The sequence below is a fragment of the Oncorhynchus tshawytscha genome, linkage group LG14 (assembly GCF_018296145.1).
Source record: "Oncorhynchus tshawytscha isolate Ot180627B linkage group LG14, Otsh_v2.0, whole genome shotgun sequence".
Classification (NCBI taxonomy): Eukaryota; Metazoa; Chordata; class Actinopteri; order Salmoniformes; family Salmonidae; genus Oncorhynchus; species Oncorhynchus tshawytscha.
Window position 1 is genome coordinate 11,470,600 of NC_056442.1, and position 16,127 is coordinate 11,486,726.

The 16,127-nt window shown below is 40.5% G+C and overlaps 1 protein-coding gene across 2 annotated transcripts in view; it reads right to left on the reverse strand.

Moving 5' to 3' along the window:
* Nucleotides 1-5,890: 5,890 nt before the first annotated feature.
* The window catches only part of LOC112266552 (glutaminase kidney isoform, mitochondrial-like), a 28,346-nt gene continuing 18,109 nt past the window's right edge, over nucleotides 5,891-16,127 (reverse strand). For both annotated transcript variants that reach the window (XM_024444123.2, XM_024444122.2), the window contains exons 7-17: nucleotides 15,252-15,310; nucleotides 12,231-12,263; nucleotides 12,054-12,112; nucleotides 11,481-11,547; nucleotides 11,313-11,363; nucleotides 10,038-10,214; nucleotides 9,576-9,707; nucleotides 9,367-9,459; nucleotides 9,070-9,131; nucleotides 8,696-8,836; nucleotides 5,891-8,096 (exon numbers count right to left, since the gene is read on the reverse strand). In XM_024444123.2, the coding sequence (XP_024299891.1) occupies nucleotides 7,940-8,096; nucleotides 8,696-8,836; nucleotides 9,070-9,131; nucleotides 9,367-9,459; nucleotides 9,576-9,707; nucleotides 10,038-10,214; nucleotides 11,313-11,363; nucleotides 11,481-11,547; nucleotides 12,054-12,112; nucleotides 12,231-12,263; nucleotides 15,252-15,310 (1,031 nt within the window). In that variant the 3' untranslated portion in view covers nucleotides 5,891-7,939. The remainder of the gene's footprint in view (nucleotides 8,097-8,695; nucleotides 8,837-9,069; nucleotides 9,132-9,366; nucleotides 9,460-9,575; nucleotides 9,708-10,037; nucleotides 10,215-11,312; nucleotides 11,364-11,480; nucleotides 11,548-12,053; nucleotides 12,113-12,230; nucleotides 12,264-15,251; nucleotides 15,311-16,127) is intronic.

Here is a 16,127-nt window from a genome sequence, read left to right on the forward strand (position 1 = left end):
GCAAAATTCACCCTACTCATTGTGGGAAGTTTGTTGAAGGCTTCCCGAAGCGTTTGACCTAAGTTAAACAATTTAAAGGCAATGCTACCAAATACTAATTGAGTGTATGTAAACTTCTGAACCACTGGGAATATGATGAAAGAAATAAAAGCTGAAATAAATAATTCTTCTTACTATTATTCTGACATTTCACATTCTTAAAATAAAGTGGTGATCCTAACTGACCTAAGACAGAGAATTTTTACTAGAATCAAATGTCAGGAATTGTGAAAAATTGAGCTTAAATGTATTTGGCTAAGGTGTATGTAAACTTCTGACTTCAACTGTACATTTTCATAATACCTTTACTGTTATTGCTCACTGGTCTAGATGGTCCAGTGGTGCCAGCTGAAACTACTGGACCCTAAATACCAGGAGCAGGTCCTTCCCCTTGGACATCAGACGATACCTCAGCAAGTGGATTGAGAGCGTCGACTGGTAAGCAAGCAGGGATGAAGACTGCAGAGAAGCTGCTGTAAAATGGATATACAAAGATCTATTCTATTTGACCGGTATTCTACTATACTCTACTCTGTTCTATTCTATCAGTATTTTATTGTATTTCATCTCTTTCATCCAATTTGAATTATCCTGTGATTCCATATCTAGGGATAATGTTGCTGTTCTGATATTGATATAATGTGGCTGTTGAAGAATCGCTGGCCACTGTCCGCTTCCACGATCTCCTAGCCCAGCTTGATGACCAACACAGCCGCTTCGCCCTGGAGAAAGACCTCCTGCGACAACACAACATCCGCAAGTTCAAAGGAAACCTCCAGGTGTAGTATGAGCTCAGGCCTTACTGCCAATGGCCTTCCATACTTTATTGCTGTACAGTCGTGGCCAAAAGTTTTGAGAATGACACAAATATGAATTTTGCTGCCTCAGTTTGTATGATGGCAATTAGCATATACTGCAGAATGTTATGAAGAGTGATGAGATGAATTGCAATTAATTGCAAAGTCCCTCTTTGCCATGCAAATGAACTGAATCCCAAAAAACATTTCCACCGCATTTCAGCCCTGCCACAAAAGGACCTGCTGACATCATGTCAGTGATTCTCTCGTTAATAACACAGGTGTGAGTGTTGGAGATCACTCTGTCATGCTGATTGAGTTTGAATAACAGACTGGAAGCTTCAAAAGGTGGGTGGTGCTTGGAATCATTGTTCTTTTCCTCTGTCAACCATGGTTACCTGCAAGGAAACACATGCCGTCATTATGGCTTTGCACAAAAAGGGCTTCACAGGCAAGGATATTGCTGCCAGTAAGATTGCACCTAAATCAACCATTTATCAGATCATCAAGAACTTCAAGGAGAGTGGTTCAATTGTTGTGAAGAAGGCTTCAGGGCGCCCAAGAAAGTCCAGCAAGCGCCAGGACCATCTCCTGAAGTTGATTCAGTTGCGAGATCGGGGCACCACCAGTACAGAGCTTGCTCAGGAATGGCAGCAGGCCATTTAACTGTGGAGTTAAATGAACAGTATTTTCTTCTCAGTCCGACAGAGAAAACACACAGACTAGCATTGGTTCTGGAGAAACAAAAGCTGGAGAGCAAAGTCAAAGACATGAAAAACAAGGTTCAGGTGAGTGATCGTTTCCATCATATACTATATGTTGATTGTTTCCTGGTGGAACAGTTCCATCAGTGATTTGCAGTACGTGTTCATGCATGTCAGGTTTTTCATCTATCTGATCCAGCACGTTTATCTCACTTGCTAGTGACATGAGACTTGGGAACACCTCTCGGAACCTGGGGCCTAAAGGGGAAGACTGGGTGAAAGCATGAGGAAGCTTTTTAGAGCTTTCATTTTTGTGGAAACCCCGCAGGAAAGTATCCGGGAGTCACGTGAAGAGAGAGTGGGAATTGTCAGGGTCTCAGACTTTGGTTTTCATGCATGTAAAATTATGCATAGCTTATCACATTGTTAATACTGTAATGGTTTATGTTTTGTTGTTGCTTTCCAAGTCTTGTGCTATTACTCTCTTAGGAACCAGAAGGGGGAAGTGGAGAAACTAAAAGCTGCTCCATCTGGCATAGAACAAGACAGCAGATTCAGCTGGAATGGCATTTTGTTGTGTGATGGTAGATGGAAATCACATTGTGTGATCATAGTACAGAGGCCACAAGTCTCTGAATTTGTAATCCTTGCAGTGAATGTTTGTTCATAGTTTGTTCCATTTGTTAGTTTGTTTAATTAATGTTTAATAATCATTTGTTCGTTGTTTTATTCATATCTTATTATCATTGTTGATCTGTTTATTAGTAATTTCCAAGTTTATATAAATTGAACATTAGGATGCTCTTGTTCAAGAGCACGGACTGTTGGATTCAACATTTTGAACATTGAGATATTAAAGACATGATAGATCAGACGCATAAGTATATTAAGGAGTGAGATCTGTAGAAAGACAGAGTGGCTGTGGATTGTGCTGGGTGGATGGGAGGAGCTTAAAGGATTGATATAGGGAGACAGATGGACATCTGTGGACTAGCCGAAGGAGGGGTTGAGGTCAGGAGGTGAGGTCAGATCCCCTGAAGGGAGTAATAAGGGTTTAGTATCCCATTACTCTTTCCTGTAGAACCAAGATGTAAGGATAGGAGAGAAGGAGGAGTGTCTTAAGTGGGTTATATATATATATATATATCTGTGATGGGAGAAATGTTGGGTTGTCTGAATTACAGCTGTACAGACCCTTTGGGCAGAATTAAACTTGGTTAAAGCTTCTCTAGACTCTGTGAGTTACATACTCTAAAAAATAAGAACCTAACCCTAGGAAGCAGATCAGGATATAAAGTCTTGGCATTCTCTCAACTAGCTTCACAAGGAATGTTTTTCCAACAGTCTTGAAGGAGTTCCCACATATGCTGAGCACTTGTTGGCTGGTTTTTCTTCGCTCTGCAGTCCAACTCATCGCAAACCATCTCAATTGGGTTGAGGTGATTGTGGAGGCCAGGTCATCTGATGCAGCACTCCATCACTCTCCTTCTTGGTCAAATAGCCCTTACACAGCCTGGAGGTGTGTTTCAAATCAAACTGTATTTGTCACATGCGAAGAATACCTTCTAAGACACATCAATGCATATGCCGAAGCACAGCATCTAGGAAACTCTCCCTAGAAGTCATAAGCCTAGGATTTAAACTAGGGAAGAACCATGCCATATCTCAGAGAGCGAGAGCGAGATTACATACAGTACTCAGGTCTGACCTGGTAGGAAGTCAGAGAGTATACATTTTACCACATAATTATTACTAATTATAGAGCGGGTGCCACTGAGAGGACTGTGTTCATTATAACTTCCTGGTCAGAATGAGAGATTGCATTCAATGTAAATGACATTTAAAAAAAATCTTTAGTACCAAAATGCATACATATTACACATTATTACTGAACAATCCTACATATACATGTTTTATAAGTAATTATTTTCCTAGAGAAAAGGGCATTGGGAATGATATATTGTAAACCACCACCAATCTCTAAATCCCCATCGTCAAGATGACCGGTTCAGTCACTGTCTCTTCCCCCCTTAATCTCCAGCGCCTTCCAGGTTTCGTATGTTTTCTTTTCCATGATATATCAACCTTCTTGTCTTTAGGCCCATGTTCTGTCTTGAAGACAGAAGTGCCCATTGATGCAAATGTTCACGATGTTGGAAAAGAGTTTCCACACATTTGATCATTTCAAGGACTTTTAGGTAATCTCCCCACCTAAAGCTAAAGACAGGCACAAAATAGTTGACCTCTGTGCAGACTTTTGAAAATACATACGAGCTAACTGATTTGCTGGCATTTAAACTATTGAATTCGGCACAACCTAAAATTTTCACTTTGGAGTCCGGACTATATGCCACTGAAGAGATTATGGCTTTCAAATCACCTCGTCCTCTTCCAATGCATACCCAGGCAGGGATGTTCCACGGAGGGCCTGTTCGATCTGACATAGAGCAAGTCTTATCTTAAGCCATTCTCTCATCCGCAACGTAGGAGAAAATGTAAGGGTTTTCCTCCTAGCAAGGTTCGGACCAAAACGCAGCGTGGTAAGTGTCCATATTGTTTTTAATAACAAAAACACTGAACACTATGAAATACAAAAACAATAAATGAATACGTGAAATGACAAAGCCGAAACAGTACCGTGTGGTGAAAAACAGACACGGAAACAATCACCCACAAAACAGTGAAACCCAGGCTACCTATGTATGATTCTCAATCAGACAACTAACGACACCTGCCTCTGATTGAGAACCATACTAGGCGGAACACAGAAAACCTACCTAGAAACACAAAACATAGAATGCCCACCCAACTCACATCCTGACCAACTAAAACAAACAACAAGAACTAGGGTCAGAACGTGACAGAAAAACTCCCCGTTTTTGGTTGAAAATGGGTGTTGAGGCAGACGTTTGTGAAAATCTTCACCGTTGAATCGTCTGGTTGGAAAATGTAACCCATATGTCCGTCACTGATATCCACTCCACCATTAAACAATCAGGAGCCTCACAAAGAATGGCTTTGATGGCTTTGTCATTGTGTTCATGACACGAAGGACACAATACACCGATAGTTGGTCATGTTTTATTTCTTTCTTCTTTAGAGTCTTCTGTGGTTAATCTCTTGTTGCAGGTAGTGTTCACAGCTCTTTACTTATACTGACCATGTACAAGATCACTAAACAGCAGAGACATAAGCTCACTACAACATTGCCATACTCTTTCAAAATGTGAAAACACATTCCACAGTTCAACAATACATCAATCACCAGGACAGCCTTAATGCAAACACATGCTTTACCCTTAACAGGTTACATAAGCATTCACTCCATAGCGCGAGAACATCAGGACCGTATGTACATAAATGAGCATAACCCCGTGACACATAAAATAGGTCATCAATCACTTTTGAACACAAACCTTCAACTGTATTCCCTTTGAGGTTCACAAACTCATTCCAAGTGTAAGGGTTTTCCTGTGGTGAAGGAGAAGCGGACCAAAATGCAGCGTGGTGGTTATTCATGTTCTTTAATAAAGGAACTAGACATGAAATAACTAACAAAACAATAAATGTGGAAAACCAAAAACAGTCCTATCTGGTGCAAACACAGAGACAGGAACAATCACCCACAAACACACAGTGAAACCCAGGCTACCTAAATATGGTTCCCAATCAGAGACAATGACTAACACCTGCCTCTGATTGAGAACCATATCAGGCCAGACATAGAAATAGACAAACAAGACATCCAACATAGAATGCCCACTCAGATCACACCCTGACCAACCAAAACATAGAAACATACAAAGCAAACTATGGTCAGGGTGTGACACCAAGCTTGATGAAAACTCTGAAAAGGGCATTCCTTTCAGTCATTATATACTGCTACACAAACAAGTCATATAAGCATGATTTACATTATTCATTATTAACACTGGTTCCTGCATGTGACTGACAAGGCTTCTTCTCTCAAGGCTGGGAACTTGAAACTGAGATACTCCTTTTGGTTCCCAGAGCAATGTTCTGGGCGTACTGTCAATTGGTCTGAGGAGGTCACAGCCACCTGCAAGAACCAAGATAGAGTGAGGGAGATGCTGTGTACAATTCAAGGCTATCTCTTTAGACAATACAATTCTCTCAGACACAAGTTTTAAATATATGAAATTATAAACTGCCGCTGTAAATAAAATGACAGTAGGAATATTCATGTAATACTCACTGTGCTGGAAACAATTCATACTTTGGTGTTAATTTGGTGATCATTTGTAACATTTATGGATATAATTAATGAATATACCCAAGTCTTCACATGCCTATATTCAAGAATATAGAGTGGGAGTAAAGGGAGATATCCATATTTAAAGTTATATATTTATTCATTGTTTGATCATTTAAATAAATATTTCTCCCTTGCCTGCAACACTCAGCTGAAGCGGATACACTTGAATGAAAACAAACAAACTGATGACATCAGTATACACCTGTGGTACATTCAAAATAATTAGCTAATGTTGAAGATGACCTGCACCTACACAGGTGAACAATAAACACTCATACGTACGAGGCTTCCTGTGCAACAGGGACTGGGAAGACCAAGTCAAGTCAAATCCAATGAATGCAACACTGAACACTTGAGATGAGTTAGTCAATAAAAATATATCCATTCATCAAATCACAGGTTGCCTTAGTACTTTTAGCAGAATTGAGTAGGGATTTTGATGGCAATTGAGATTTTGATGGCAATGTCCTCTGTCATTACCAGATTTGTCGTCGCTGTCCCTCCCATAGTCAATGACACAAACAAATACACACAGACTAGTTCTCACCAAACTAACCTGACTTTTCAAGTATACCCTTACGTTATTTTACACTTTTACACTCTAAACAGTTAAACAATCAATATGCGCATCTCTGCATAAAAAGTGCTCCATTAGCTGTGTAGGATCGTCTTAGTGTTCTGCTTTCATATAGGCCCATAAGGATAACTATTTTATCTCTACCCAAAAGAGGCATTTGGGTGAGTATGGCGAGATTTAAAGTCCACCTTTGTGGAGTTGTTCTGAACCAAAAACATTCATTAAAGTGTAATGCACTGTCTATAACTGATGATAAAATCAATGTAAAAAAAATACATCTGACAAATAAATAAAACGTGTAACAAATCATAATATTAACACCATTCACACGGGTGTATCCATGAAGTGATAAATCAATGTTTTCAAAGGGTTTTATGTTTTGCCCTAAAATTTGACTTAGCACAGGTGGGAAACATGTCTGGCTGCTGGTTGAATTGTATTGTATTGCTCCTGAGGCGTGTGATATCCTCTCTTTTTTTAAGTCGCCGACTAGACTTTATTATCAGGAAAGCTTTGGCTGAAACCTAAATAAATAACCCCCTTTCTACTCCAAATTAAAATAAGATTATAGAACAATCAAAAAAAAAAGAATTGGGGGGTTATTTTGGAGAAAAAGGTGCAAAAATGTCTAGCTATCGAATAGCAAACCAACAAAACCAAACTCATTCCACATAATGCCATACTTTGAATTCATATGAAGCTCCTGGGCCTAAATCAAAAGACCAGAGGTCTTAAATCATAGATAACCTGGTCCCAGATCTCTCTGGCCTGTATAGCCAACTGAATAGCCAGTGTCATATACAGCACAAACAGATTTGCAACCAGGCTCCCTAGATCTGTGAACATGTGGAATAGTTTATGTCATGCATTCTGCCTCATCAATAGAGACAAACTTAAGCCTAATGCACAGTGTGTGGACCCATTTTTACCCATTTCCTTCAAAAGCTGTGCCAGTGAGAGTCACTTGATTTCACTACAGATAAAATAGTATTTACACTGAATCCATCTACCTCTGATATTATATTAATTTCAGGGATATACACACACATTACATAAATGTACACGTTATCTTATGCATACGTTCAGGTTTTACACACTGTTGTACATAAAGAGAAATGTTTTGTGCACTTAAATGTAGAAAATACATTCCACATAGTGCCGACACACACTGAGGGAGAATTGCGCAGTACGACATAAATAAAGCGAAGCGAAAGGAAACAACCCAAAAAACATCTGGGAAAAAGTCAAAGGTCAATATATATATATATTTTAAACACATTGTCGTCTTTCAAATGACAGAAATACAATATTTTTATACAAAATCAAAAATACAGTACTATCGACGGTATACGTGACCTACCACTGATGTGACAAATGGACCACACACTTACAGTAAGTCTTCCAGATAGTTAATGGGGCCATAGAAATAGAATGACTGGAAAGAACCAAGCCTCTCAGATCACATACATATATATATATATAATTTCAATGGGAACGTCCGTTCTAGTTATTTCATTTCTATGGATAGATAAGAGTATTAATTGGCTCATAGTAGGCCGTCAATGTTCTTCTCCGCTATCTCCTTCTCTTTGTCCTCAGTGGCGCCCCCCGGTGGACTGTACTTGTTGTTGTAGTCCTGGAGCATGGTCACAACGTCGTGGTGTCCAAAGTGCACTGCCTCTTCCATCGGTGTGTTACCCCACCTTGATGGAACAGACAAGAGACATTGTAAACACGGCTCTTAAATGGACACGTTTTACATGAGCTAAGTTTCCATCCAATTGGCGACAGATTTTCATACAAATATTCTCAAATCTGCATAAATAAAATGTGTGCATTTTACAGAGTCAATGCGGGGTACAGAGTCAATGCGCGGGGGGGGGGCACCGGTTAGTCGAGGTAATTGAGGTAATATATACATGTATGTCAAGCTCATCACCATGCACTTTTACCACCCTGTGAAGTTCATTATAACTTATTTCACCTGTAGCTTAATAAACTGCATGCTTTCCCAAGTCGTAACGGGAGGACCACACAACATATCCTTGTGTGGCTCCAAGTTTCCCCATCTTGTTTTTGGTTTGTTGACATTTGGAAAGCTTAATGACACATTTGCTGTTTTCATTCGGCCTGTCGTGACATTTCTTATCCGACATGTATTCTCATAAAAAAGTGGGATGGAAAACTGGTTACAGACAAGACACTGGTTGTAAATATGTCTTCTCGTCCATTGGAGACATTGAACCTTAGCTACATTGACAGACACTGGGTGGTCTTTGGGGGCCATTGAATCTAAACTCACCTGTCTTTGGGAACAGGGTTGACCCTGCATGCCTCCAACAGGAACTTGACCACCTCCACATGTCCCTCTGCTGCAGCCACATGGAGGGCTGTCCTGGAGTCATAGTCCCTCTGCTCCATGTCCATGGAAGACAGAGCAAACCTGGACACATTCCACAGAAGGACAGTGATGAGCACAGTACAGCAGCCAAAATAGCGCACACACCACCTCTAGTCCCCAAGTAGACACACAGGGAAACCTCACAAGGTCTCGGTCTGACACAGGGACAGATTTGGAATTTACTCTCCAAAGATGTCAAAACATGACATATTTCCTTTCATGGCTTATTTTCAAGGCCTTGTTGGTCAACATGGAGATAATGCAGTGCTGTGTACCTCCTCAGTGCAGACACATCGCCAGTGTACGCAGCAAAGAGAAGATTGATGACCGACTTCACCTGAAAGACAACAGAGAGGCAGCTGGCGTCAGTTTGCACGTCAACCACTTTCCTTTAGCACTATCAGCATCTTCCAGTGGATGGCACTGTTGCTTTAAAAAAGAACACTCAGTCCAAAGACAGCCCTTTCAAGGGAATAAGTCGACTACATGTACATGGAGGCACCTTGGTGAACGTAGGGAAGTAGAAAAAGAGCGGAGAAGGAACGAGAGGCTCCCAGTAAAACTCGACTCACCCTTTGGTCTCCGCCCTCCCTGCGAGGATCCAGCTTCTTGACAAAGTGCTTCAGGTTGTCGTAGTTGTGGAAGTTGCAAAGGGACACCAGATCCTGGAACCAGAGCAAATCCCTGTCAGGCTTTCTGCTGGTTTTCTAATCATCAATCAATCAATGAATTAGATCACTGACAGAGAGACAACAGAGTGAAAACTGTCAGTTTCTCGTACCGTGCAGAACTGGATTCCTCGTACACTGTTACCCAGCTTGTCCAGTGGAGGGGACCAGCACATGATACCCATGACGTTGGGCACCACCAGCAGGATGCCCCCTGCCACGCCCGACTTCGCTGGAAGTCCAACCTGCCAGACAGCATAGAGGAAGAGGTTAACAGGGAGTGCAGACAACAGTGTCAAAACATGACAGCAATAAATGAACAGCAGTGGATGGACAAACATCATGGAGTAGGAACTGCAGTGCAATGCTTAAACGGTGGCAGACTGGAGACACAGTGGGAACAACGACAAAGAGCAGCAGGCCAAACAGACAGTAGGAAACAATGCTAAACTAGGGGGGGGCTAGGAAAATTATTGGACTGGAAATGGGAATTCTAACTCAAATCTGTCTGTTGTACATGGTCCCTGTCAAATCAACAAATACAAGTATTGAAGGAAGGAACTTGGGAGACTCACGTGGAAAGCGAACTGTCCCGAGAAGTCGTACATGCCACATGAGTGCATGAGGCTCAGGGTGTTCCGTACCGCCTCCGGGCCCAGCACGCGCTCGCCTGTGATTGGACAGAAGCCGCCGTTGGCCAGGGTGGCCGCCATGACGCTAGCGCTTTCACAGGTCACCTCGATGGAGCACAGCTAGAGTAAAATAGAAAACTGTTAATATACCATTGGGAATAACAGCTGACAGAGTGAGAAAAACACAAACAGGATGTTTCTCCATTGAAATGATACAGCTTCAAACTTGAACCATGTGCAACACTTAACAATGAGCTGCAGTTAGTTTCAGAATGGGTTGCAAGGAATAAGTTAGACCTAGATATTTCAAAAACTATAAGCATTGTATTTGGGACAAACCAATCACTAAACCCTAAATCTTGCAAGGAATAATGTGGAAACTGAGAAAGTTGAGGTGACTAAACTGCTTGGAGTTACCCTGGATTGTAAACCGTCATGGTCAAAACATGTTGATACAACAGTAGCTAAGATGGGGAGAAGTCTGTCCATAATAAAGCGCTACTCTGCCTTCTTAATAACATTATCAACAAAGCAGGTCCTACAGGCACCTGGACTACTTTTCAGTCGTGTGGTCAGGTGCCACAAATAGGGATTTAAGAAAATTACAATTGGCTCAGAACAGGGAAGCACGGCTAGCCTTTAAATGTACACAGAAAGCTAACATCTATAATATGCATGTAAATCTCTCATGGATCAAAGTAGAGTAGAGATTGACTTTCATCACTACTTGGTTCTGTAAGAAGTGTTGACAAGCTGAATGCACCAAGCTGTCTGTTTAAACTACTAGCACACAGCTCAGACACCCATGCATACCCCACAAGACATGCCACCAGAGGTCTCTTCACAACCCCAAGTCCAGAACAGACTATGGCGCACAGTACTACATAGAGCCATGACTACATGGAACTCTATTCCAAGTCAGGTAACTGATGTAGAATCAGATTTAAAAAAACAGATGAAAATACACCTTATGGAACAGCAGGGACTGTGAAGAGACTCACACACAGGTACAGACCCGCAATACACACACACACGCTAGCACACACGTACATTGTAATATTGTTGCATGGTGGTATTAGACATTTTGTACTGTAGATATGTAGTGGTGTAATAATGTTATGTGAATACTGTTTTATCTTTCTGTTTTATGTGTGATGTAAGTGCCTTAATGTGTTTGGACCCCAGGAAGAGTAGCTGCTGCCAAATACAAATACTCACCTGGAAGTAGAGGTCTAAAATGGAGGTCATGTCTGTCCCCTCTGGAAAGCACTAGAAAGAAACAACAGTGATTTGATTTGACAGTCAGACAATGCCTAGTAAAAATGTCTTCAGTGATCTAGGAAAGATTGATGTACAATGTGTGCGCTTGTTTCAGCTGTCGCCAACCTTCTTCTCCTTCAGGTAGTAGCCAATAGCAAAGTTCCGATCTCCAGACTCCCTCTCTGACTGGAATCTGGGTGCAGAGAGTTGTGTTGTTAGTTAACGGGAACATTCGGAGTTCTGTTTCAACTAAGTTTAATTCCAATTTGGAATCCAATTCTACTTCCCAAACCAGCAAAGCTATTTGTGTTGTTGACATAGCCGCTATTTGTTGTTGACATAGCCGAGGGAAGTCGTTTGGGGGTGGGGGCGGTGGCGGTGCAACAAAAACCGCTAGCTATATCAGTCTGCTAACACAGGACTACAGTTGACTACTTTTGAGAATTGTATGAATTCAGCACCCCTACTTCCCCTATGGTTTTTGATGTTGTCCAGGTCAAGATTTATCTCTATGGTTGTTGTTTTTGTGATGTTATTCTAAAGCAGAATAAAGTACTGTCTGAAACTGATAATCATACTAAAAATGCGATTGATGAAAACAACACTGATGAATAACTAAGGCATGGCACCTGGCCAATGGTGGTGAGCCCAAGGTGCTGAACCAAACCACAACCCCAGTTCTTCATCTTGAGAACTCACGTGGCATTGCTGAAACCCACATACTCGTTTCCTGCTAGCTTGTTCATGAAGTTCATGACCTGCAATACAAAGTTGGTCAAAAGGTCACAAAGTGTACCCATCATAACAAAGACGATCATCTCAAACAGTCAGCGCAGCGTCGGTCTAAACATAAAAGAACTGGGTAGCGTTACTTACATAATCAAATTTCTCAGCGTTGCTTGCCCCTTGCTAAAAGAGAAACAGAAGATCACATAAGTATGAATGACTACATTCATTAGATGTACAGTATATTGTATATTGCCTAGCTAGTTGTCACGCCCTGGTCTTAGTATTTTGTGTTTTCTTTATTATTTCGGTCAGGCCAGGGTGTGACATGGGTTTATTATGTGGTGTGTTTTGTCTTGGGGTTTTAGTAGGTATTGGGATTGTGGCTTAGTAGGGTTATCTAGAAAAGTCTATGGTTGCCTGAAGTGGTTCTCAATCAGAGGCAGGTGATTCTCGTTGTCTCTGATTGGGAACCATATTTAGGCAGCCATATTCTTTGAGTGTTTCGTGGGTGATTGTTCCTGTCTCTGTGTTTGCTTGCACCAGATAGGCTGTATAGGTTTTCACGTTACGTTTGTTGTTTTTGTATTGTTCGTTTTTTCATCATTATTAAACATGTATGAAAATTACCACGCTGCATTTTGGTCCGACTCTCCTTCAACGGAAGAAAACCGTAACACTAGTGGGAATATCTTATGACAAATTCAAATTATTCCTAGATCAAATTACCAACATCATTACAAAACCTAGCAATAATCATTATAAAAAAACAGTATGTACCCTAAAGAAAATACATTTAGTCCTAATATAAAAAATATTTAGGATTACTGGGCAAGTAGCTAGATGGATATGAAATGAATCACTAACTAAAGAGTCAAGGGTTTTGAAATGAGAAAATAATCTACCAAAAGACAATCAGGAAAACAATGTGTAGGCCATTATACCAGACTGTTATGGGGATAAAACACACCACAGGTAAATGCAATTCCTTATATCTGCAATTCTGCATAGACAGGTATACGTGAAGTTAATCTGTAGTAGTGCAAGTAGCCTATGTACTGTAGGGGTGTCTGATCCTGTGTGATGTAGAAGGTTATGGATCTATATGTGCAGATTAATTAGTGATGTCCTCCCTTAATATTGTGGAACACACTGACTTCTGTGATATGTTGTATAAGCTGAGGAGAGGAGGTACTACAGCAAGGAAACTTTATATTTAACTCTAATAATACAAATAGTGCAAATAAAGCAGTTAAATACATTAAAACAATAAAACACAAATAATCGATCTAAAAACAAAATGGCATGTTTGTACTATCATGATTTTGAAAAACATGTTTTTTTTGTGCCTTTTTTCATTATCCAGGTTATAAGCAGTTTGTAAACCGTTTGTAAAATGCAGGTGACAAATAGCAACTACTACAACTGTAACAAATCCAGATGTTGTTCAATGGGGGAATTAATTTAAGTAAAAGAATTACCAACGTCATTGACCTGTGGCAGTGGTCATAATTTCCCACAGATCTTAATGCTGTAAAATATGCAACAACAAATAAACCACAAACGAGGCTTCAAAAATACATTACAACGTTCCCAAAGTTTAGTCCCAGATTTACCATATGGGAACCACACTCTGAGAGACAGATCTGGTCTATATTACTGAATACATTAGATTAGAATTAGAATGTGGGGGCATCCAATCAGTGGATTGATTATTGAGCTCACCATTAGCAACCTATACAGTGATTGGTTTAAGGTTATAATGAAGATTTGAAGTAGAAAGACACTGTTACGGTTTTCTTCCGTCGAGGGAGAGTCGGACCAAAATGCAGCGTGGTTGATAATATACATCTTTAATGAAGATGAATACGAACAATACAAAAACAATAAACGGAACGTGAAAACCTATACAGCCTATCTGGTGAAATACAAAACACTGAGACAGGAACAATCACCCACGAAACACTCAAAGAATATGGCTGCCTAAATATGGTTCCCAATCAGAGACAACGAGAATCACCTGCCTCTGATTGAGAACCGCCTCAGGCAACCATAGACTTTGCTAGAACACCCCACTAAGCCACAATCCCAAAACCTACGAAAAACCCCAATATACAAACACACCACAAAATAAACCCATGTCACACCCTGACCTGACCAAATAAAGAAAGAAAACACTAAATACTAAGACCAGGGCGTGACAGACAACACATCATTACCCTGTCAAGTCAAATGACTGCCATCCAAATAACCAAATGACTAATAGGCTACAGATGTAGGATCTTACTTTTATCACTCACTGCCGGAAAAATGCAAACTTGTAGTGTATTAAAGGTTTAAAAAGGCTTCTAAAGTTCGTAATTTCCACTTTAAAATGTCAAAACTTGATTTGCCAGAACAAAAACTGTATCAACCCCTACAAAAAAAAATCCATTAATTATAATTCACATAATAATTCACATTTCCTGTTGCTGCAGGATTATTTTCCTGCTGTTGCAAACTGGCTCAAATTAAGATCCTACATCTGGATATCACTAGGTGTAATATTTTATGTACTGTACTATGTACCATATTGAGTACATAGTGTACAGTATGATACAAGTATCAATAAAATAAATCGTTAACACTAATTACTATAGAGTTGTTATTCCTTATAGGTGTTACTCCTATAAACTCTTAGACAGGATAATCATACGGCACCTTTCCATCAGAGTTCAACCCCAAATCAAACCAGACAGGAAAACTCAAGGCTTCATTCAGTAACTTGGCTTGGTTGCGGTTGAGATTGATGAGTAGCCAGGCCTCATCTATCTGGGTCCGTGTGCCATGTTACGTTGAAATATGGAACAAAGTGCTAGTCTTGTTTTGAAGGTGGTAAGCTAGTGCCTACAAATGTCTTCATCTAAGGCAAACAGTTGTGCTGTTGAATTATTAAGCTATTTCTAACATCACTTCCTGAATAATAGCCAATAGCAAAGATGTTCTACTCCTCTCAGCCAATAGCCAGCCAGGTTAGCTTTGCCTCTGCCTGGTCAAAAACACAAGATCTAAGCAGGCGATGGAGGCACAGAACACACCTGAACAAAGGCATGGGTCAGCATTTCTTTTTGAAACCAATGTTTCCCCCTCCAAAAAACATACATTATTATCTGAACTTCAAACGCTATTTACCTTTAGGAGGGACGTGCACACGATAGCGCCGGCGTTAACCATAGGGTTATGTGGTTTATCTGTGGAAATCAGTGTATGTTACATTACAACACGTTTACAAATGCAGTGGACAGAGTATACGTTCAATACACACCAAGGTTACATTTTCTTCACAATCACCACACACTACTCGACACATTCAATGTGAGAGGCAAATATGCCCAAAGATCATGCAACTTTGATCTTGAAGTGAGGAAAGGAGCAGAATAACAAATCAGAAGGATAATGAATGAATGCTGATGGGACCACGGCTGCCTTTTGTAGTCTAAAGACCATACTAGTGATATTGAGGAACACAGCCATGAACTCACAGCCCAGTACTAGCTGTACTGTAGGTCTCTTGTGTTATGCCACTTCCCCTTTCCTTCCCCTAAACCCTTTGAATCTTCTTATGCAATCACACAAAAAAAACCAGGAAGAAACAACATTCCTACCACTGCTAGCAGTTTGCATAAACGGATTAGATAACATGACCAATGGGAGAAAGTGCATCAAAACCGAAAACCGACCTGGGATTTACTGAAACCCTGTACTAAACCCCGAGTCACAATCTACAGAGCTCAGATAGCATCATTTGCCAACCAACACAGCAATCAGAGCAATGAGTTACATTGCCTCGATTGGATTTGAAACAGACAAGGCTTGATTTGAGAGAGCTTGACAACTGCTGCTCTCCATATAGCTTCTGCATGCGCTTCATACGTGAAGCCGAAATCCACAGGAAGTGAAACATTGACACTGTTGTCATTGCTTTCGTTTCGTTGATGAAACCGAGTGGTAAAAAAAAGATCACATTGCATACGATGACAGAGGGAATGAAACTGTGTTCGTTGTTTG